The 22,872-nt window shown below is 43.7% G+C and overlaps 1 protein-coding gene and 1 long non-coding RNA gene across 3 annotated transcripts in view; one reads left to right on the top strand and one right to left on the bottom strand.

Annotated features, from left to right (window-relative positions):
* The window catches only part of LOC116840934 (dynein beta chain, ciliary-like), a 37,680-nt gene that overhangs the window by 3,574 nt on the left and 11,234 nt on the right, over window positions 1-22,872 (bottom strand). The window contains exons 19-67 of the mRNA XM_032808292.1: window positions 22,491-22,719; window positions 22,135-22,230; window positions 21,604-21,950; window positions 21,187-21,343; window positions 20,756-20,988; window positions 20,015-20,304; window positions 19,755-19,903; window positions 19,429-19,674; window positions 19,139-19,363; window positions 18,841-19,042; window positions 18,575-18,741; window positions 17,708-18,120; window positions 17,020-17,290; window positions 16,326-16,588; window positions 15,933-16,243; window positions 15,367-15,482; window positions 15,062-15,273; window positions 14,741-14,944; window positions 14,417-14,488; window positions 14,045-14,260; window positions 13,692-13,929; window positions 13,348-13,540; window positions 12,545-12,722; window positions 12,340-12,468; window positions 12,012-12,231; window positions 11,462-11,623; window positions 10,979-11,128; window positions 10,752-10,913; window positions 10,237-10,473; window positions 9,902-10,123; window positions 9,141-9,392; window positions 8,890-9,016; window positions 8,688-8,821; window positions 7,788-8,025; window positions 7,535-7,722; window positions 7,268-7,437; window positions 6,702-6,922; window positions 6,367-6,643; window positions 5,931-6,206; window positions 5,183-5,588; window positions 4,371-4,687; window positions 4,135-4,267; window positions 3,345-3,626; window positions 2,651-2,857; window positions 1,657-1,990; window positions 1,303-1,478; window positions 964-1,074; window positions 715-888; window positions 125-273 (exon numbers count right to left, since the gene is read on the bottom strand). Of these exons, the coding sequence (XP_032664183.1) occupies window positions 125-273; window positions 715-888; window positions 964-1,074; window positions 1,303-1,478; window positions 1,657-1,990; window positions 2,651-2,857; window positions 3,345-3,626; window positions 4,135-4,267; window positions 4,371-4,687; window positions 5,183-5,588; window positions 5,931-6,206; window positions 6,367-6,643; window positions 6,702-6,922; window positions 7,268-7,437; window positions 7,535-7,722; window positions 7,788-8,025; window positions 8,688-8,821; window positions 8,890-9,016; window positions 9,141-9,392; window positions 9,902-10,123; window positions 10,237-10,473; window positions 10,752-10,913; window positions 10,979-11,128; window positions 11,462-11,623; window positions 12,012-12,231; window positions 12,340-12,468; window positions 12,545-12,722; window positions 13,348-13,540; window positions 13,692-13,929; window positions 14,045-14,260; window positions 14,417-14,488; window positions 14,741-14,944; window positions 15,062-15,273; window positions 15,367-15,482; window positions 15,933-16,243; window positions 16,326-16,588; window positions 17,020-17,290; window positions 17,708-18,120; window positions 18,575-18,741; window positions 18,841-19,042; window positions 19,139-19,363; window positions 19,429-19,674; window positions 19,755-19,903; window positions 20,015-20,304; window positions 20,756-20,988; window positions 21,187-21,343; window positions 21,604-21,950; window positions 22,135-22,230; window positions 22,491-22,719 (10,482 nt within the window). The remainder of the gene's footprint in view (window positions 1-124; window positions 274-714; window positions 889-963; window positions 1,075-1,302; window positions 1,479-1,656; window positions 1,991-2,650; window positions 2,858-3,344; window positions 3,627-4,134; window positions 4,268-4,370; window positions 4,688-5,182; window positions 5,589-5,930; window positions 6,207-6,366; window positions 6,644-6,701; window positions 6,923-7,267; window positions 7,438-7,534; window positions 7,723-7,787; window positions 8,026-8,687; window positions 8,822-8,889; window positions 9,017-9,140; window positions 9,393-9,901; window positions 10,124-10,236; window positions 10,474-10,751; window positions 10,914-10,978; window positions 11,129-11,461; window positions 11,624-12,011; window positions 12,232-12,339; window positions 12,469-12,544; window positions 12,723-13,347; window positions 13,541-13,691; window positions 13,930-14,044; window positions 14,261-14,416; window positions 14,489-14,740; window positions 14,945-15,061; window positions 15,274-15,366; window positions 15,483-15,932; window positions 16,244-16,325; window positions 16,589-17,019; window positions 17,291-17,707; window positions 18,121-18,574; window positions 18,742-18,840; window positions 19,043-19,138; window positions 19,364-19,428; window positions 19,675-19,754; window positions 19,904-20,014; window positions 20,305-20,755; window positions 20,989-21,186; window positions 21,344-21,603; window positions 21,951-22,134; window positions 22,231-22,490; window positions 22,720-22,872) is intronic.
* Window positions 1-22,872, top strand: part of LOC116840935 — a 39,918-nt gene that overhangs the window by 6,448 nt on the left and 10,598 nt on the right. Inside the window, exons 2-3 of one of the 2 annotated variants that reach the window (XR_004377445.1) lie at window positions 20,712-20,961; window positions 21,816-21,933. The exons of the other annotated variant lie outside the window; for it this stretch is intronic. This is a non-coding gene — a long non-coding RNA (uncharacterized LOC116840935). The remainder of the gene's footprint in view (window positions 1-20,711; window positions 20,962-21,815; window positions 21,934-22,872) is intronic. 2 annotated transcript variants of the gene reach the window in all.

Below are 22,872 nucleotides of genomic sequence, written 5' to 3'. Positions count from 1 at the left end.
ACCCGACTTCGGAAACGAAGCGCGCATTCGACAAGCGGCCGTAAAAACGCTCGTTTCGCAAGAACTTATTTTTCGCGTCGTCGTCGTCGTCGTCGTCGTCGTCGTCGAGTTCCAAGCGACTCACGTGATTTCCTCCTTCTGTTTTCTGGTTACGTCGCAGTGCAAGCACATCTTGTCCAAAGGCCACTCGTTTTTACGGGCGGTTTGCTGCATAATGGCCGTAAGCAAAGATTGCGGATTAAAGAAGCCGCCCAGCCAGACCGACGATGGCAACTGTCGAAATACACGCGCGACTAAGATCGAGATTGAAAGTGGTTACACGCTATATTAATTTCTACACCCAAAAATATATAATCTCATCCTTAACGGAATCCTCTTATATACGGTTTGGAGAACATTTTCTCAAGAGGAAAATATTCCAAAAAGGAGCACTCTTACGTTGCAAGATACTCTATTTCCTGTAATCCCATATTCTGAACAAAAACTTAAACCGAAAGAGTATTTTTATCTGCTAATGAAGAGGAACGATATCGCTCTACAAAGGGATATTTTCCTTCTTGTTTCAGGAGAATCCTCTTGAGGTCATATATGTAAAAGGATTCCACTAAGAATGAAATTATCGATTTTTTTTTCGATGTAGTTTATAGGCTTTTTTAGCTTCTGTTCATATAATATTTCATTACGTATTTACGAGTCGTCGACGTGTTCGCTTACGTTGAAATCTACAGTCCAATTCGATAGCTCGGTAATTCGATTTAGCATGTCTGTTAGCCAGCTGGACAGTCCCAAAGTGGAGGGATAGGCGTATCTGGCCCAGGATGGCGGTACCGACTCCATGAAAAGATGATTCTGCAAATCCTCCATGTCCGCGCTGATCGTGAGCTCTCCCTGCGAAACGCGTATTTTTCAATCTATCGCGTTGCAACTTCTCGCGTTGCTTCGCGTTCTCTCTTCGGTGATTACCTTTAAACCGAGATCAAGTTCTCCCAAGGATCTCTTCAGTTCGTTAGTCAATATGTTCATACGTTCGCATTCTTGAAGAGCCACGATGACGAAAGGTGTACGATCTTCTATCTGGAAAAATCGCTTACTTTTTCATTATAGCCAGATTACCAGACCAATCGTTAGAAATGATGTCAACGTCGCGTTTAACGCGATTGCTTATCCGAGCGAAGATTTTTACTCTATCTTCGACCTCAATATTCCACTTAACATCTTAACTTCAGAAAGTCTAAATCGAGGATAGAGTATCCCCAGTTATCTCGATCGACTGAGATTGTCGTTTCACAGCGCGATACTAACCTTGCTCATTAGCTCTTGTATATTAAACTGCTCGGGAAGTTTGTCCAATAGATCCTCTATCATAGCTCTCACTTTGTCCTCTTTCGACAACGCTCCGACTGTCGCGTCGGCGACGTCCCGCGGCTGCATCTCCCAGATCGTCTTGAACAAATTTTCCGCTGTGTTCGTGAGGAACCCTGCGTGAGGAATAACGAGTGAGGATTCACAGCGCGAGTGAGAGGAAAGTGGAATAAAATCCGAAAATGGCCAGAACTCGATCAAGAAGCGGTTCCTAAGAAGCGGATAGGCAGGCAGATCTCCTCGCAGATTTCATCTCCCACTTTGGATCGGGCACGATGGATCGAAAAATCTCACCGATCTCCGCGTTCGGGTGAAGTCCGTACAACACGGGGCTCTCCGCTGGCAAATAATCCTCCACGTATTGATGATAGCTCGCGTAATCGCCACTGGGTGGTACCGGAAAACCCGGAGCCAGATACATCTCACCCTCGACCAGCTCCGGCTGGAGATATTCCGTGAGGTACGTCCGACACAGTCTCCGGTCCCAGTCGTCTGTTATGTGTCCGCCATACATGATCTCGCCGAACAAGTAACGTAGATCTTCCCATGGTACTTTGGCGTTGCTCTCGAGATAATTCAACAATACCGACGCGCTGATTGTCAAATCGCCGACATTGAACGGATATAACTGCAAACATACGTCATCGATTGTCACTTTTTTCCTTTCCTTCTCTTTATTGTATCTTTGATACAATCTGTTCTCTCTATTGCAGACCACATATTCGTTGTTCACCCTATCGTGAATATATCACCTTCTAGCAGTGTTATGGATAGTTAGTTGATTGACGTTTTCTTTCATTAAAATAATGAACAAATCAAAGCAAATCAATCGTCGTGTATGTAATCACGAATGATTTAACAGATTGATGAAATTAATTATCAATCAATGCATAATCAATCAAATCAAAGTTTGATTAATAAATAATTTTTTCAATCTTCTTATCGGTTAGCAGCCACAAGTCCAAACAGTTATTATTTATGGGTCCGTAATGTAATTTCAGTGTTGGTTATACAGTGATATTTGCTTTCGTTGCAAATTCCACGAGAGTTTTCAGTGTCTTTATATTGACTGTGATTGATTTCATCGATCTCTATAAAGTTACTCGTGATTTCATGCATGACGATTAATTTTGATTATTGATCTGTCGATTATTTTAGTATCAACTAACGTTTTAATAGTCCATAAATATCTAATACTAGAACGTTGACTTTCTAGAACGTTTCAGATTCTATCATACAGATCGTACGAGACGCTGAACGTGAAATTGCAATCACGGGGAAGTTATACCCTGTTCCATCCTTGCGCTCCGAATTTCCTGCGTTCGGCCATGGCGGCGTGGTAATAGCAAAGGGTGAAGAGAATAGCTTTGAATTCGGTTTCTTTGCCGCAGGCCTCCAGCGTGTCTTGACTAAAGTTATCTAGCGCTTTGTGGATATTGGCACGCATACCCGTCGGTGGTTCGTTGGTGATTTTTATGGCCGACTCCAGTATACCCTGGATATTATATCAATCGCACGATCGGGTCGATCAGCTTGACCTTACGCGAAATTTGCCGAGGATACTACTGCACGAGCGCGCTCGGAAAATAATGCATTCGTGTCTCCGATTTTCTCGCCGTGACTCCGCTCTCCCCAATGCCTCGTGTATTTGCGCGCGCACACTTTCCACTAGGTTTTTCCTTCAGACAGTAGCCAAGTGAACTCCCAAAGTGAAGTTTGCGAGTTTGCGCTCCGACCGCGGTGACCGCGAATCGCTTCTGGCCAGAGAGAGCACATTGTACTCAGTCGTTGGACAGAGCGAAGGAGTCGAGAAAAAAATGCATTTAGACAGCCAAAGGCAATCTGCGTGGTGATATATTTGAAGAGTCCCGACATAATAAATCGTTGCGCGAGTGAACGAGAAGAGAACAATGCGTTGCGTCACTTTCCGAACGCATCTCTCGTACCGTTTGTCGGGCGAACGACGGCTTCGCTTTTAATACCTGCGGTATTATCGACTTGTGAGGGTCGGGACTCGGTTCCGCGCTAATGTAGAGACGATAATCTTCGTGCGGCTTCTCCGAAAGCTGTTCCATCTTCTTCTCGAGATTCGGTAACCAGTTCCTCACCAGATGAACGTTCTGAAGTATAACCCAGTGACCGTTGCGCGCCGAGATGTCCATCGTCTCCTCCGCGACGGGCTCCTGACCTTGTCCCAACGACACATTGTGGAAATTTTGCCCGTCGAACGTGAAGCCGAGTCGCTTGCCGAGTTTCTCCACATCCTACGCGTGTTTGTCACTTTGTATCGTTTGTATAATTTTCACGCTGTTAATTTCCTTTTTTTTTTTTTTTTTTTTTTTTTTTTTTTCATTGCTTATCCTCTTTCGAGGCAACCGCGAGTTTTTCTTTCACTATATATTACTTTGTGGCAAATCAACGAGCACTTTCTAAAGTACAATCAGTGTATTCCTCACCGAAACGCTATAATTGATGGTTCACCAATTATAAGCTGTGTATATGTTTCTATACTCGATTTGTTTATCGGATTTCTCGTAAATACCCTCGGATAATATATTTAACAGTGAACGTGAATTGTCGGACATATACTGAGATAAAAATATAGTTGCCTTTGGCGTCAATTGTACGCTTTTGTGATTTTAATCACAAAAACAATTAGAAGAACCATTGTGTTATCAGAAAGATGGTTCTTCTAATTATTTTTCCGGTTAAAATCACAAAAAGGTATAGTTGACGCCGAAAGCAACTATATTTTTCTCTCAGTGTACGTACCTTTAAAGGATCGACTCCTGGGGATAGAATGAAAAATACTGGCGTGTTTGCGCACATGTCTTCGTATGTCTTCTCGAAAGGTTGCGCACGGAACTGTATAAATTTTTCACCCAGCTTCTCTTGCACGAACCATCTGCATCGTTAAAGCATTAATGACGAGAGGATAACAATTTGCACCATCGTGGCTGGCATTTCGCAGCCCCGGATATTACGCAGTGACTGACGTGACAAATTACCGTATAGCGTAGACCATTCGGTCCAATCTCACGCATCTCATTATGCACAGTCTTTGGAATGCCGTCTTATTTTTCCATTCTTGAGGAAATTTCTCCCTCTCCGGCGTTTCCGACTCGACAAACTTTTTCCATCTTCTCGCGGCACCGTCTATGTCGCGATCCAGATTGTGAAAATTTTCCATTCCGCTCAGATACTTGACGCCACCCCAGCCAATGTTACTGAGAAAGTCCACCGGACTCGTTAGATCCGGCAAGTAAGGGAATCGCAGGAGAAAGTCCACTTCGGCCTGCTCTATCTCTTTCGTTTGCAACAGAATCTATAAACCGTAGCGTTCGTTAATCCGTATCATTCGTTTTACGTTCGCGCTACATACTCGCCAAACAAAAATATATTCGCTCGTAGATAACATGGTTATCTAAAAAAATATAATCTTATCCTCAGTGGAATCCTGTTGTATGTCGATCCCAAGACGATTCTTCCAAAATCAAACCATTCTTCCTAACATTTTCCGAAAGGAAAAATGTTCCGACACTCAAAAAAAGAAATGTAATTGCATAGTGCCGCAATTTCCTATAATTTGCCGAACTTACAACGAAAGGGAAATTTAGATCAGGTGTAACGGAAAAACTAGTTTAAGACAATTAGCTGGAAAAAGAAATAACTGAAATTTGTTTTCCTTGTGTAGGGAGATTTGACAGTATATATATATATATATATATATATATATATATACATTTTTTTTTTTCTTAAACTCGCCTATCGGGATCTTTGGTCTACTTGAATTGGCGTTATTTATGTAACGAGTCGATACCTGAAGAGTTAACTGGCACAAAAATATGAGCTTGTCGCTCTCAAATAGTCCGCGGCTGGTGTACGTAAAAACCAAGTACGTGACGCTGTCGATCAAACTGGCGACGCGTTTACCAAGGATGTCCGCCGGCTCCGCAAATTTAATGGCGTTCTGGAAGACCGCGCTGAACGCCTTCAGAGAAAATTGGTACAGCATGTTGATCTTGTTGAGATCGTTAAGGATGAAGTATAGGAGGCTGGCCCTGGACGCCACGGGCCGGTAGGACTCCCGCGCCTCGTCTATCTTCGCAGCGGTCACCTTCGTCTCGATTGCCTTCGCCTCGATCTCGCTGGCGGTCTTCTTCGTGGTCTCGAGGTTCACTACGAGAGCGACGTCGCTCAATATATCTGGGCCCGCTGATGACAACCTTAACCAAGAGTAAGACGCGATTGTAACAAATATTAAGTTGATCGGAAAATATGCTAGTTTTCTTCTTGAGCGAGGAAAGATCCGATCAATGGCGAATAATTCGTCTGATCGATTGGCAGCAATTGCTGCCTCTATTCTTATCGAGTTGGACTCGATGATGACGACTTATTGTTCGATTCGTGCATGATTCTTGCATGATGCAGCCGCGTAAAGAGTCACTCGCTCTCTCGCTTTATGAAAAAGAGCGTGCGAATAACTCGTCGTTTGACTCGTCTCGCTACCGGTTCAGCGGTGCGAACCTACCATTAAAAACTCCGCTGCGCGCGCAAGCGTTACGCACCTGTGCAACAGATCGTCCTCCAACGCCTTCAGCGTGATCTTGAACGTGTTCTGCTGGGTCGTGAGCTCGGCTTTGGTCGATTCCAAATCCGGACGCTCCGCTTTCACGACGGCGCCTAATAGCTGCTCCTCTAAACCGTCTTTCGTAACAGTAAAATTGATGAGCGTAGTTTGAGCTTGCATCTCGGGCTTGTAATGGGGATTCGCCAGTTTCGTTTGCAGGATGAGATGGAAACGCGGGTCGTAATCCACTTCTTTGTCTCCTATCTTGATGGCCCTGATGGTCAACGTCAATTTTGCAAGATCAATTTTCCTAGCTGGATAAATCACTCGGCTACGAGAGATAGATAGATAGACAGAGAGAGAGAGAGAGAGAGAGAGAGAGAGAGAGAGAGAGAGAGAGAGAGAGAGAGAGAGAGAGACAGAGTCGGAAATACCTTCCCCTCTTGATTAAAACTCGACCCAAGATCGGCTCTAAAACAGCGTCGACCGTTTCCATGATGCTTTCCAGCAGCACCACTTCGCCATTGGCGATACCGTATTCGATTCTATCGAGATAATTCTTGTCAGTTAATCGTAGCACTATCAAATTATTCTTATATTTGTTCTTGATCCACTTGATCCCTTGTAGCTGCGGGTCGATCATCAGCGGCCATCTCGAAGAATTGCTGAGTATCGTGGCGTTTTCCGTAGACATTCTGTCCGCAGGTAAACCTAAGTCACGCCAATATTTAATACTCGCGCTTCCTCGCACGTACGAGGTTCTTCTTACCGTCGTTATTCCACTGGGCGATTTTCGCGTCGTCGGTCATTAAAGACAGCGGATCCAAACCGGGTGTACGCGGTATCGGCACTTGCAGCTTGTCGAGAAACGGTAACCAATGTAAATTCATGAGATCCACTCTATATTTCCTCGTGAAGCACCCCATGTAAGAAATAAACGCCGTGACGAGCAACACATTGCCCGGTAGAGTAATTCCGGATTTCTTCAGTCTGTTTTATTGGCGTATCGTAAACGTCTTTAGGAGACCGTTTCTTTCGAGTAAAGCACGGAGAATCGATATTACCTCTACAGACTCGATCTCAACTTGCGTTTCTCAATAAATAGCAAAAACAAAATATTGAACAAAATCCAACAGATTAATCGTACTGTAGGAGAAAAAAAAAAACGGAGGAGGGAATGATTTTGTGCGTAACTGACACATTCGGCCGATTCGATAACCGGGATTATTAGCGCGCGTTTACCGCGTCGCGTCAGTGCCGTTCGCGGTTTCCCGTTCTATCTCGCGAGGCGTTTTCTCTTATAATTTGCCATTAAGATCGAGCAAACCCACGTACACTTGCACAGTCTCGGCCCAGCGAACGTTCTCGGATGCGAGGCCGTTTACCAATCGATTCGCCAGATCTATGGTGAACGCGGTCGCTTCCGCTTCGTCCTGACACTTTTGCTTCGCGGCCAGAGCCGCGCTCATCTTCTCCTCCAACACGTCCAACACCTTCTGCAACTCCTGTGCGCGCGTGAGATAATTCTCGGATTAGAGCGGCGATTTTCGACACACGAGAAACGAAGGAGAGTAGAAAACACGGCCGGCCGAGCGGGCTTACCGCTAAACGACTTCTCAAAGAATTCAATTTGTCCATAGCTGCCTTCAGCTCGGCATTTGCCTGAACGAGCGCGGCTCTCAGAGGCTTCACGCTCTCGTTGATGTAATGGAACACCATGATGTTTTTCACCCAGCTGCAGAGTCCCGCCGCCGCTTGCGATTTCGAGTACACAAACTCCGGGTCGAACGCTATGATGGCGTGTGTGTTCGGTATAGTGGAGAATTTTAACGAATTATATCAACAGCATCGATACCTTTGTCGGTGACGTAAGGTTGAATCGCCTTCACGACATCCGGATGTATGTTTTCTTTATCGTAATTGCGCAACTGTGCCAGAAAACCGTCGATAGATCCCATCATCACTCTGCAAGCCTTCCAACTCCTGTCCTTTGGCACTTTACCTTTCGGTGAGAACAGGACGAGTACGGCCTCAGCGACGTTGGCTACGGCAGCCGGCGGCGTCCCGAAAGACTTCAATTCCGTCAAGTTGCTCTGCGAAACGATAGAAAATTATTTTCTTTTTGGTCTCTCGATCTGAAGAAAATCAGATTTTACTTCGATATGTTTCATTTGGAAATTGTAACTCTCCGGAAAAACTCATCCGGAATACTGTCATATATCTCCTGAAATCTCCTAAAATCAAAACATTCGAATTACAGTATTATTCTTAAAGAAGGAATTTTTTATCTGCAGTATAAATCTTGCTTGTCTGTCATAAACATATTCCTTTTGATTCATAAAAAGAAGAGAGAGAGAGAGAGAGAGAGAGAGAGAGAGAGAGAGAGAGAGAGAGAGAGAAGTTAGAATGATATTCGGTAGATTTTCGATTAATAGTCTGCTTCTCTAGAAGAAAAATATTCTATTCGCTTAGAATATGGAATTGCAAAAAATCTTGCAACGTAAGAATTCTTCTTTTTGAATGTTAGAATATTTTTCTTTTGGTTATTAAGGAGAATTCTCTCTTGAGGCCATAATATAAGAGGATTTCGCTAAGAATGAGAATATGTATTTTTCAAGCGCATGGAAAAAAGGAGGGAAAATCGAGATACGAGATCGACAAGTGTTTCTTGCGAACACATCTCGCTTATCATTGCCTTATCGTTACCGTGTTGTACCTTGATCGCAACATAATCTTAGATCGCAAGTTCGTTCACCTTGTTCAAAGTATCGAGCGCCGCTTCGGCCTGTCTCACCGCCGGCTCGGCGCGGGCCAAGTCTTCGTCGCAACGCTTTTGATTCTCCGACACGGTCTCCTTGATTTCCGCCACCCTCGCTTCCTCTTCGATCACTGGAAAATTCCGTCGTGTCGTTGATGATAATATCGCTTGTGTACCTCCATTTACTTCGATATCTTACCGATAGCTTTCTCCGCCTCCGCTTTCGCGTTTTCCGCGCGCACTTCTACCAATATTTTATCAGCTATCTCGTTCTTCTTCTTCAACTCGATCTCTTGTGCCGCCAAGATGATCTTCAGCTCGTCGACCTGTTTCGCGGATGGAATTTTACATTCGAAGAAACTCGCCGGGAGGAGGTGGGGACACGGATTAGTACGGGACGACGACGCTAAACAACGATGTTAATCCTGTGAAAGATAAACCAGCAGCTACCTGAACGGAACAAGATTCGAGCTTGATCAGTCCATCGGTGAGACGCGAGATCATCGCCGTCAAGTCGTGAGTTTTCTCCGTCAGGAGCTTGGAATACAAGGAGATCTGCTCGAGGAATGACTTTGGTGTCGTGTAGTTGTATCTCCTCTCGTTTCGCAGATATACTTCAGACACGTGGTTCACGCTCGTGTGGACGTGCGACATAAAAAGCGATACAGACTTGAGATATTCGGCCGGTAGCTCCTCTAGCTCCTGTATACAGGGAGAATTTTGTGGTAAAAGTTACTACAGAATTTTCTAGCCAATGATCAAATTGATATTCTGCAGTAATTGACTATCTCCTTTCACTTCATATCTGCTATTTATATATATATATATATATATATATATATATATATATATCTTAGAAACTGAAATGTGCCATTAAAAAATTTGCTGTTCTTGGCGAAAATTAGTAAAAATTACTGCAACTAAAAACACGATAAAATTGAGGAGGATTTGTATGAAAAGGAAGCTATAATATTCTCTTCGTGTGAGCTCGCGGAAGCTCAAGGCGAGAATCGGACGAAGATCAGCTAAGCATTGAGCGATATAATAATTTCTACGAAACCTCAATAAATATTCATTGCATTGAAAAAAAAAAAAAAAAAAACAGCGAGAGAGAATTGAACTCTTACGTTTTATTAATGTATTAATGAATCAACATTGTCGATGACGTAGTGGTTAGAAAAACGCTTCATAAGAAACGACCTCGATCGTACCTCGAGGAACGTCGTCGACACGGATTCCAGAGCCTCCTGCGGCCAATCCTGAAACCAGTCGATCGCGGTGCAATTTACTATCGCGGGGAACTGCCTAGCTCTCTTTCGTAAAGTCGCTCCGACCGGCGAGAAGCACAGGACGCATCTTAATTGCATTCGCACACGCTCGATGAAGAATTTCCAGCAATTCTCTTTGGTGTCAATCATTCCAGTTTGCTTGACCTAGGCACGAGCAAAGCCTGATTGCGCGACAATAGCGAACGGCGCTGCTGATACTTAGAAGACGATCTTCTAATTATTCTCAAAAGTACCCGGGGGATGTCTATGCCGTTCACCTCGTTGCGTACGGCGTTAACGACGCCGTCCACGTCTTCGTCGCCGAATAGTTCCGCGATCTCCCCTGACGCCAGCATATCGTTCACCACGACTAAGAACTCTTCCTCGGCTACTTGAGAATCGCTCATTAAAAAGGTAATACCGATACCCTTGACACCGGCTTTCAGATACAGCACGGCCAAGTCGGCTCTCAGCTCGTTCAATGAATAATCTTTGCGCAATTGCACTTGAAACACCTGCACGTGACGCTCGTATTAGATTCCTACGTAAATCTACAAGGTCTCCGAGTAAGGACTCGGAGTACTTTGCTGAAGTTTATTAGACCCCGCGATAGCGTGCAGAAGTAATAGCTTCTCGCGAAATTGATTCGGCAAATTTCTCTATTCCGTGTTACTCCCGAGTGAAATATCTTTCAAGTATCGAATATTTTCACGGAGACTCCCTCACGGAGCAAGCTCACACAGTCTCGCCGTGCTTGGGTAATTTGTGATCGATCCACCGACTCTCTGCTTACCTCCAACGAGGAAACGAAGGAGGCTAGGCGAGATAAGGACTGCTTGCCGCTACCACCTACACCTACTAGAAGCGCGTTGCCTCTCGGCGCCTCCAGTATTCTGTTGATACGACACACGTGATGCACGGCATCCTCGAACAATACCAGATTCATCGCGGACACCTGTAAGCGCGGAGTAACTTTACGTTCGCGTTCGGCGCACGTAACGGAGAGCGATGCTTATTTACCAGCTCGTTGTAGCTGTGCAGAGTATCGTCGAGTGATTTTACAAGTTGCCCCCAGTCCTTAACAGGCGCATATTTTGGCTCGCCGATTCCCTCCGCAAAGTGGCAGTATATTAACGGCTGTTCCAACTTGATCTCATTTTCGTCCAGCTCCTGAAGATGAGTATCCGGGTATTGAAATTTTGACTCTACTTTCTAACGTCTGTGTATATTTTGAAGGATCAGTACACATGGAAACTAAATGTTACTTGCAGAGGCTGCTTCTAAGGAGGATCTCTAGACTAGTAGGTTAAATATAATCAAGAGATTTTTTCATTCATCAAAGTAGCTGTTAAATAGGATATTAAGGTCGAAAGTAGGATAAAAAAAATTCAATCAAAGACGGATTTCATCGCGGACACACGCTTCGAAATAAAAGTGCTTAGAATCTTAAAATCCGTGCAGTCCGGTTTCACATGTATGATTTCTAATAGCTATCTAACATACAGGTATATTTTTGCGAAGCGCCTCGAGAAGTAGACGATCGAATACTCTCTGGTCCTCAAAGTTCACCAATTTGTCGCGATACACTCGCATAGCTTCATGAGCGTAAAGTCTGATTATGTGACTTGGATGGGGCAGAACGTCGCCGTAAGCAAACAACATTCCCTGCATCGGAGACAGGTGCATCGATATATCAAAAGAATACATCCTTAGGAGTATATTATCATGTATGGCCTCAAGAGGATTCTTCAACAGAGAAATATTCTGAGCCCGATATTATTCCTTTTCGTCACAAGAGAAACATTCTTTCGATGAAAATTTTTGCTTAAAATGTGGGATTACAGAAAATAAGACCTTGCAAGACTAGATTTCTGTTTTCTGGGTGTTGGAATATTTTTCTTTTGGTTTTACAAGAATCCTCTTGAAGGATTCACAACATGAGAGGATTCCGCTGAGAATGAGAAATGATATCTTTTGGGTTTGTTGCGATTACATTTTTGAAAATCGCGTTGTTCGCGTTCTCGGTCGACATCATTTTTCATTAGGTTCTTACCTGGAATACATTGGTCAAATCGCGCAAATTGAAAATGTAATGAAACTTGATGGCTGTGGGTAGGAAGGTTGCGGCGATCCTGTCGTGGAGATGCAAAGCGGCGTTTATCAAGGGATCCGTGAATTTTTGCACCGCTGGGTTAAACTTGGTTCGCGGATCCATCACATGCTGTTCCAAAATCTGACTGTATATCGTCATAAGCGCGTCGGTTTGTGGGAAACTAAGAACGAACACGTTCCTTTGATAAGAACAAATGTCGTGATGTATAGCATGGAACGGAAAAATGTCTTACATTTTGTAAGAACTGGACGAGTAATTTCTGGTTTACCTGACTGCGAATACGGCAAAGTGTCTCTGTAAACGCGGATCTATAGTGAAACTTCCCGCGGTGGGGTTCATGCAAGATACATATTGCGTATTGTGAATCTCCTTCAGAGTTAATCTCGTCCGGTCGTACCTGCATCGAAACGAATACAATTTGACACGCCTCGTGCCCCTTGTTTTGCATATCTACGCGAGATCAAAGTGATTACCAGTGATTATAATCGATATGTTGCCTGATGAGGGTGTGAGGCTGCACGGTGCCATAAGTATCCACTTTCGGCATATTCATGTCGTCTATGAAATATACGAGATGTTTCATGCCTGGTGGCCCATAATTACGTCCCGCCTTCTTCTCCAAATGTTTCTCCAGGATCCTCTGTAATGTATCTTTTCGACGACAACGAGACCGTTGCAGTCTTTCATTAAACGACAGACACGCTCGATTGTGATGTATTCGCGAGAGACCGTACTGCCCCATCTTTCGTTAAAATTGAACCGCGATACGTAACGCAAACGTATGTCACGTCTGTTGACCCATTGCATACAAACGACTCGGGCTTGTGGTCAGTTGCGGTATCCGACAGCCATACCGCGACGTTGCTGAGCTCGTGGCTGAGCTTCCTCTTTGGGCAAATTCGCGCCACAAGTCAACTACATTATATTCGTTCGTAAGTCAAATTTTCGCCAACGTTGAGTTTCGACGACGTGCAAAAAGTGCAACCGATTGCAGAAATCATTCCTCTTGCGTTCGAAGAAAAAGACACAGTGATGACAACTATGTAGATGACAAAACTATACGAGCTTTGTTTATATAATTGTAATATATATAGTTCGATAAACTATTTTGTAGTTATTATAACTAGAACTTTAGTTGGAATAACTGTAAAGTAATTTTCAACTGTATACATTACGATTCTACAGGTAAGATTTGTATAGTTGACATCTAAATGGACCACTTAACATCACAGACATTCCGTATAGTTGTCATGTTTCTCTCTCTGAGCGTACTTACCTGACGTGGTGTAGAAATTGAGAGGGACATTCGCGACGTTGTAAGTATCTGGCAAATTCGTCAATTTGTCGTCCATGATGACGCTCTTTCCACAGCCTGCTCCACCCACTAACATCACCGGGACACGCTTCTTCACCAACAAGTCGAGGAAGAAGCGTAAACGCGTTGTTTCTCCAGTTGGCACCAAAGCGGACTGCATTAAACGTTTATATTTCGTTAAATTTTTTGTTCTTTGTTGGAAAGTTTTACTCTCTCTCTCTCTCTCTCTCTCTCTCTCTATTATTTTCATTTGCCATTTGGAAGCAGAGTAGCGTGCATGCATGTGTGCAGGATATAAAAGAAACCTGAAGCGGAATATCCGAATCCAGCTTGAAGGGGGCAACTTTTTCGGTCCAGGGCATCAACTTTTTCGTCTCCGGTTCTATAAAGTAATTGAATACGTTGCCGCCCGCTGGAAACTTGACGGTTTTGAACTCGTTCTGCCACCACTTGCTGAATTCGTTTCGCCAATCTATCAACTGATCTCGAAACATCACGGAACCAAACGCCCAGATGCAGGCAAACGCAAAATACAATTCGTACCTGGAACGTAAACGTGCGGCTTTTACGATTCGAAATTCGTGTCCTGAAATTTTTAGATGACGCGTCGTCACGACAAAGATTGAAAAGTGAAAATTTCATTCGTTAACGTCGCTACCATTCCTTTGGACACTCCGGCGGCACATTTTCCTTAATCAGAAAGCAGTCCAGTAAATGACAAAGTATTTCTATGTGACATATTTCCGGCAGAGGAATGATCTTCTTCAGCTTCAATTTTATCACCTCCAGCAGGGGTGGAATATACTTTTCGAAGAGAATCGATAGGTTTGCGCGTTCGGCGTGATCTCTCGTTTCTATCCAGCTAGTTACGAATCTGCGGGGAAATTTCTTGACTGGAAACGATTTCACTCGGAGAGACACTCGTAGTCGGAAGCATTTATTCTTCCAAGTTTTGAGCGCGGGAATAACGCGAGAGTTATTCGATTTCTAATTAAAATTCGATTAGTTTGGAAAATTTAAGTTTCCTTACGGACTCCAACCCAAGTCTTGCGGATTAATGTACAAAATTCCCGCTCTAGACACCGTCGCCGGTGTGGCTGTCCTGAAATATAATTGCAAATGTCGAAAATGAGCACGCGCAAAGTATATACACTCAAAAAGAAAAAAAGAATTCTTTCCGCTGGAGAAAATCAGGAAAATCTAGATGGCCCTGAGAGTATGTCGCTCGTGTGATTTCGTCTATTATCTTTCCTGAGAGGAAAACAACGGAGATACAAAATCGCGAAATGGCTCTTTTAGAATTTTTTCCCTAACTTTCTCGTTAAAATTGACTTTATATCGAGAGAGATATTACCGCAAGTTCGAAACTTCGAACAGAAGACGCATGTGTTTCGTTAGGGCGATCCTTTCGTTACTCGCCAACGTTAGAACCTTGTTGTCATCCATTACTGTATTGAGCGACTCGATCCACATCGGGTCTATGTCACCGTCGAACACGATCCACTTCGGACCTTCGCTGACCATGTTGGCTTGCTCTCTCATTATCATGGAGAATAACCTGCAAAAGTAGCAATAAGAATAGAAAGTTACCATGGCTGTTATATACAGAGCGTGGTCTAAGCGCGCAGCGCGTTGTGATCGTCGCTGAAAATTGACGGGTGCGCTGTCTACGAACCCGTCTTTCCATTCCCTCGTTGCCGGATTAATGACGCCAAATAACTCGTCGTTGGTCACCGCCTTTGGGTTCAGATCGTTGTAGTGCGGCTTACGTTTTTGGTTCGAATACGTTCTGTTGAGCGTTTTCCAGACTTCGGTCTTACCAGTCCCGGCGAGGCCGACGATAAAGACCGAGTGTCGAACGTGAAACAACTCTTCCAATTGTACTACCTGAAGCGAACCGGAGGGGAACAGGAGAAACTCTCTCTCTCTCTCTGTTTTACAGTTGACTGTTCAAGGTGAGCGTACACGCGTGTAACGTACTTTCAAGATAAATCCGTCTTCCGGTTGCATCTTCAAGTCCAAAGCCGCAAGTTTGACCATCTGTTCGAACTCGAGGTCTCTTCTTCGCGGTACTTCTAACGCAGGAAATAGGTCTCCTGAATAGAAGAAAAAAATCGATATTTTCGCTTAACTCTGCAATGAGACTTGATCTTGAGATATCATATAATCTATATATATATATATATATATATATATATATATATATATGTAAAATCTCACCCTTGAATCCTTGAATCCTACAAGATTTCATTTTTACATTGAGAGAAAAAATATCTAAAAAGATATTTATTCGATGGGTACTAATAACATATTTACTTAAATTTAAATTCTTTTATTTAAATATAATAAACAGTTGCTCTTTCATGAAAAGATTGCAAAAAATTTCCTTATTGAAAAAATATCTTACATTAGTGTAAGTAAATATGTTTATCAACACCCGTCGAATAAATATTTTTTATTTCTCAGATATTTTAACCAGAGTTTTTTCTTTTAGGATGCGAAAATGTTTCGATTCAAGATTTATAGTGAGAATCTCTGTGTCTCACCTATCAATCCCAAGAACACGGGAATGTCATCGGTCACGACTTTCGGCGTGTTAAAGTCTCTCAGAGCTCTCATTAAGACTTGGTCCTCCGGCCGTTCTTTATCATCGCGCTTCAACTTTCCAGCGACGACCAAGACGGACTTGATGGCTCTCAAGCCCCAATCGTAATGGTCTTGCTTGGATAACAGTTCTCGACATAGCGTGTACAGAGTGATAAACTTTCTCGCGAGCAATCTAGCCTCCTGGAAGCCCTCGGCCACCAGCATGATCTCGCAAATTAATTCAAAGTCAGGCACCACCATGGCGCAGGGTCTGTCGATTTATTATTCGAGTTATTTTCATCGATATCATCACATCTTGTTACATCGCGATAAGAGCCACGCGTTACATTTACCGAAATAGCGTCTTCAAGTTCTCAGGAAGCTCGGTTCTACCGGCATAACCAGGATTCATCGTTATAAACATGCCGACTGTATCCACGATATTGAGCTCCTCGCCGAAGAATAAGAATGTCTTCTTTCGATTCTTTACCCCGTCCAGAACGTATTTCACTTGCACGGCCACGACCGACAGTACTTCGACGGCGATCCTGTTGAACTCGTCAAAGCAACCCCACGCACCAGTTTGCGCTAATCCCTTGTATATGTTGCCGCACGACTGCGAACGTTCGATTGAGCGAGAACAATAAAGCGACTAGAGTTCAAAACTAGTGTTAGGATAAGCGGCTCTACGATGAACGCTAGTTTTGCACCGAAAACCACCAAGTGACGATTTTCCCGGCTACACTGAGAAAAAAAATGATCGGTATTTGCGATAATTGTAATCACATGACGAAATAATTACTATAAGATATGGTCAAGAAAACTATTTGACTGTTATCAAACTGTTATTAAATTGTGCTATATAACTTTAGTGATAATAATTTTATATGTATATTACATTTTCGTGTTAGAACAACCAGAAGATACGGTGAGGGCCGTAAAATAACTATAATTTTAGTTAGATCAGCCAATTTTTTCTCTCAGTGTACGCTTCGCGAAATATTGCAAGAGGGAAAGAAGGAAAAAGGGAAAAGGGGAAAGGATTACCTTGTAATCCATTTGCTCGGAGCAGTTGAAGACGTAAACCATTTGTCCGAGGGCTCTGCCGAGATCCTTAGTCGTCTCGGTTTTCCCTGTTCCAGCGGGTCCGGCTGGTGCTCCACCCATTATCAGATGCAACGATTGCGTCAGCGTAATGTAGCATCTGTCCGTCAACGGCGTGATCACCAGCCGTGGTACATTGCCCAAGTACTCGTAAGCGTACACGAAAGATGCGTCACAAATGTTAACGACGCAATTGTCCGACTTGTCGTCCCATCTACGAGACGAAACGATCCTCTTTCAATTCTTTCGTCTTCGCATGTTATTATCGCGATCTTTTGCACCAAGATAATCAGACGTCCCGTTTTTGCGGGACGAAAAGGTTTTTCACCCTTTGTTCCGGATCTTTTCTAATACTATCTCCGAGACACCGAATTATATCCCGGTTTATCCCGACTGTTTAAAACACTTCGGGAAAGATTTTCTCTCGAGAAAATTCAGAGTTTTGCTCCTTTTCTTCTTAATCTTAAGAATAATTTTATCTCAGCAATAATTTCTATTTTTGTTGTATGTGTAACAGGCTTACTTTTTATATGTCTACAAAAGAAATTGTTTCATACGTACGTTATTTAAAATCATTAATGATTTCTCTCTTTCACCTTGGGAGGCTGGGAAATTTGTCTTACATACGGACCTGTACTTCAACTGCGACTGCCATTGAAAGTTGGACGAACTCTCCGCTTTGATGGATATTAATTTCCCGACCACGTCGCGCGCGTGCACGTCGATGGTACAAATGGTCATGATCTTCTGCCGGTCGTTCTCGTTGAGCTCGCCGCGCAGGAGCGCGATCAGTACGTTCAGCTGGCCGATCTGCTTCTTCTGATACTCTTTGAGCGCGTTCTCGAATCCCTCCTCGAGCCGTGCGAACGCCATGTTCACCTCGGCGGTCCACCAGATCTGGGTGCCGCACAGAGCCGGCTGTGCCTCGTGATCCAAGATCCAAAGCTCGCGAGGCTTCTCGTCGTACGAGGCGACCGCCTGACTGAAATGATGTCGCACGGTCTCTCGCATTGTGTCGGTCACGCGATTCAGCCAAACCTCGACCTGTACGAGGAGTAGCAGCGTCACTTTTGAAACTCACCAGATTCGCTCTCATTTGAGAGATCTGCCTTATAGCTAGATAGACCTTGCTTTGTTTTCTTGCGAAAACATAGAAGAGAATTTATATAAAAGAAGCTTTAATATGTTTTCTCCGTGTATATCCTCATATACACAGTTGCTTCAATCGAAAGAATATTATTGTGCCATCGGTGCTGTGGCCTGCAGGATGGATACTATGGTCAAAGGATCCCTTGATTGCGTTACACAGCACTGAAAGTTTTGCTTAAACATTTATGGATAGGCAACCAAGAAGAAAAACCATTTCCAGAATACTATATAGTTCCTATACAGCCCTTTTGCCCATGTATGAGCGAGAAATAACATTAATATTTTGTTACGACATATTTAGTCAAATCCATATGTGTTTTCTCCGCGCTGAAATCTCAATTCGCGATACCTTTCCGCTACAGTCGCACGTTCCGTGCATGGCCATCTCCTCGCCGTCTTTGGCGATCATCCCGTTGGCGTATTTCGTCGCTTTTCCTCCTTCCATTTTCCACGTGAGATTCGCCAACGAGTCGTACAACTTGGACAGATGCTTGCAAACCATCTCCGGATTGTTGCCTGTTGCGATCGAGCGCGCGAATGTAAAACACGTGGGCGACCGTGTAACGAATCTCTACATTGTCACGGCGGGGGGAAAGAGGGGCAAGACGTATTTACCGTTGCTGAGTATGTTCAGCAGATCCGCAGATGAGATAAAATAGAAGCGCGGGTAGGCCAGTCTCTTTGTCTCCAGGTAATCGGACAGCGCCTTCTCGCAAACGCTCAATTGCCTATCCAACTCCTCCAGGCGATCCAACAGTTTCGGTTTGTTCGTCGACTTCACTATGTTCAAGTTGGTCGACATTTCTTTCAACAGATCCTTCGAAGCAGAACCGAATCGTCGTTCACGACGCGTTCAGTGTATGAGTTTGTGCGTAGAACATAAGGAGGATACTCGTTATAATCGAGTATTTACCTTGAAATCCTTGTCTATCTTCTCGAAGCGTTTCGACTCCTCTGGCAATTGACTTCTTATATCCTCCGAACCGATAAAGATGCTCTCCAAATGCATCCAAGCACGTTGAACCTGGAACCAGGCATTGATCGCGGCGTCCGCGTTGCTGAGTTTCTGTTGCCAATCGGTCACTTCGTCGAAGAAGTAGGCTACGTATCTCGAGTCCAACATGCTTTGTAGTTGCACCTGCGACAGAGACCTCGCAGTCGCCCGTTTCGAATACTTCCGAACACCAAACACGCTCTGTTTACCTGATTCTCTTCCAGCATCTCGATCGTCTCTTCGTCTATTTTCAAGACGTTGAGCTTGGTGCGCTCGTGTATCTCCTTGTCGAACTCAAGAATATCCCACGTATTGTGCAGCTCCTTGAGAAACTTTTCCATACTCATTTCTTTAACCGCCTTGTCCACCGTTTCTTTCACCTCTTCTTCGTATTTGTGAAGCTCCAATTTCAACAGGTCCTCCAAGGTAGTCTTGTCGTCCATCGTAAATTTCACCTGTAACGTGTCAATCGCGGCCCCGTCGCGCCAATGTTAAGCGACGAAACGCATATGAGCATATCGGTCAATTTACGCACTCGTGTCTCAGCCATGAGCTGCTGCCAATGCCTGTCTCTGATGGCGGGATTTTGCAGTTCCGAAACTGCTCTCAACGACGACATCATGTTCCGCACTTGCGCTTCCACGTGTGTGTACAAGTTCCAAACTCGCACCTCTTTGTCTAATTCTGAGATAATACAAAATGGACTTCCGTTTTTTAGCAGTTATCCCGACCGGTAGCAACGTTCGACATACCAATGTTAGCACTGCGTGCTAACAGAATCCACGAGAAACTTACGTCTCAATTCTCGAATCAATTTTTTACATTCTTGATCCATTCCCTCGACATCTATTTTATTCCAATACGTCGTCTTCCATTCGTCCAGACTCGAGGTTACGATATTCACATGATCCCACAGATTCTTTAAAAGCTTCAGTTCTTTCCTGGCGAGCTTGATTTGTTTAAACTCCGGCACCTGTTGCTCGAATATATTCGCCTGATCGTGCAACTCACTCAATTTCTCCTCCAGCTCTACGATATCTTTGTTGATGTCGTCCAATTTCTCGTACACATTTGTGCAATCGAAACTAGACACAATTAGACGTGATTGATTTGCTGATTATTTTAGTCGAAGAAAATTTTAATGGGCTTAATGCCCAATATTAGTTGGCCCAATGATAGGCTGCGTTCGGAAACACACACACACACGCAGTGCGCACACTACTAGACGATAGCCGTTGAAGTGAGCGAAATACAAGAGTGAGATAAAAAGAGAGGGAGAGTACTCGAGTGACGTTTCCGAATGCAGCCATAATGAGTCATGAGTTAGTTTTTACATTGAGGATTATTCTATCGCTACGTTGAGATGTACGATTTGTCATGGACTCTCGTTAGACCCGTTGAATAGAACGATGCACATCGCCGCGTATAAATACACTGGCAAAAAAAGTGTCTGATATCACTTGTAATGTAATTAACAATTTTTTTTTCTCAGTGCGCAAACAGAAACAAGACCGCCACGCAGTTGCCTTGTTGTACCTGAACACTGCGTTCTCGCGGAAATCTGCCAGATACTTTTGCTGCTGGAAATCGTAATAATTGAGACGCTTCTTCAGCAGCTCGATCTGACGTGCCATCAGAGGATTCACGAGATGCTTCACCTGCGCCGCCCACTTCTTAACCGTCGCCCATTGCTCCGGCAGTTCCGCCAGCCAAACATACGTTTCTTCGCCGAATTGCACTTGGTATTGCTTGAGAAGCTCTATAGTCGCCTACGAACATTACCTCAAATGAATGAATGATTATCGCGAAAAAGACGTAGCATGTGAGAAAGATAAGTTTCCGAGAGTAAAGAGAGCAGTACATTATCGCTTATCGTCTTACATCGGCATATAATTTTCTATATCAATTATTACTATCAGGATACTTGTAATAGGTTTAAAGATTAAAGGATACGAAGTGGCGATTACTTTGATAGGCTCCCACATATCGTCAATTTGGTATTGTCGATCTCGAACTTCCTTCAGATAATATATGGTATTTAACAAATCCTCATAATCGTCCGCCGCAATTGGCTGCATAAACTTCTTCAGAGCTTTCGTCAGAAATTTGCTGAGATTTCCGAGTCTATGTGATGTACATATATATATATATATATATATATATATATATATATATTCACATGTATTATTCGTCAAAGCTAATTAAAACTGCAACACATTTTTAACAAAAATAAACTGCCTAGACAAATCTTAAAAGCTCCGAAAAGTATAATTTTGGCTCAACATTCCTGTTTACCTACAATCTACTTCAATATTTTAACGATATTTCAACCTCCTTTTTTTGAAATTGATTGAAAGCTCGCATATTATTCAACGAATACGTACTCGTTGTTGACATGATCGACGAGATATGTTTTGAAGGTATTCGTCCATTTGCAGATTATATTTAGCAGGACTTGCTTGAAAGCTCTCGTATCTAATCGTAGCCAACGTAGAAAAATCATTTCATTCTCGAGCGCGTCACATTTCCCATAAAGTTCCACAAAGTAGTCGATTTCCCTTTTGAAATCGCTCAGTTCCGGCTTTCTTTCTTTCAGATGCTCCGGAAGATTTTCCGAGTCTTCAGCCACTATGGCTTTTTCCTTGTCCGTGAGAGCACGCCCGAAGCGTAAAAACAAATCCAAGTATTCCTGTTTGTCGTCCAGCCACAGCCAGGTAAATTTGTCGAAAGTCTAGAATTAGGAGAAAACATTGTTTTCCTTGGAACGGTCTCTCGGTTGTCCGATTGACTTATGAGTCACTCGTACCAATACATCGCGGTTTATAGCCATCGCGTAGAACAGATGAAGAGATAGAGAGCAATTTATTCGTGTGTCTAGGATGAAACTACCGCGAAGAGTTACTCAAAGTTCTTACAATGATGTATTCCTGTGCTTGCACCAGACCCAGTTTGATTCGATTACACGTCTCCTCGAGCATGAAAACGATACCTTCTTCTTCCGCCAAGTCGTTCTTGAAACATTATATCGCGATTAACGATTGCAATATTGTATACACACACACACACACATACGGTGAGTCGAAAATCGTCGTGCTAGCTGTGTAGCATCGTGTGTTATGTCCAGCGAGATTTATCGACTCGATGTGTGTCGCGTTTACGTGTGCGCAAAGTGTTTGGTAAAAGACGCGTTTGTCGAGAGGAACGCGAGACTCTCAACGAAGAGTCTTGTCGTGCGCGCCTTGTAACGAGCACCCGGTATACGGCCACGTACTCCGTAATGCTCTCGTTCCGTTGCGACGTCCGGATCCACGCGCGGTATCAACGTCCCCATTCTCATAATGTCGAGCAGCAGACTCTTAAAGAACGCGTAAAAGCCCTCGGGATCGTCCGGGTCTACCTCGGGATGGAAGACAATGTTCGGCACGTCGAGCGACAATTGAATCTCGAAGAGAGGCGACACGTTGCTCTCCGGATCGGTCTCGTCGAGCAAGTAACATACGCTGATACACACGTGTACGATTTGTTATTGGTAATCGTGAAAGTGTTTCTTTTCCGTCACTAACGCACGACAAATACTTTGAAGCAAATGTAGTTTGTTTCAAGTATTTTGTCAAGCCAAAACTTTTTGTTCGCGATAGAGTTTTATAATGTTC

The sequence above is a fragment of the Odontomachus brunneus genome, unplaced genomic scaffold (assembly GCF_010583005.1).
Source record: "Odontomachus brunneus isolate Ranch 3 - 2012 unplaced genomic scaffold, Obru_v1 Obru_scaffold_013, whole genome shotgun sequence".
Classification (NCBI taxonomy): Eukaryota; Metazoa; Arthropoda; class Insecta; order Hymenoptera; family Formicidae; genus Odontomachus; species Odontomachus brunneus.
The sequence above is the reverse complement of the archived record's forward strand: the minus strand, read 5'-3'. Positions and strand labels throughout refer to the sequence as shown.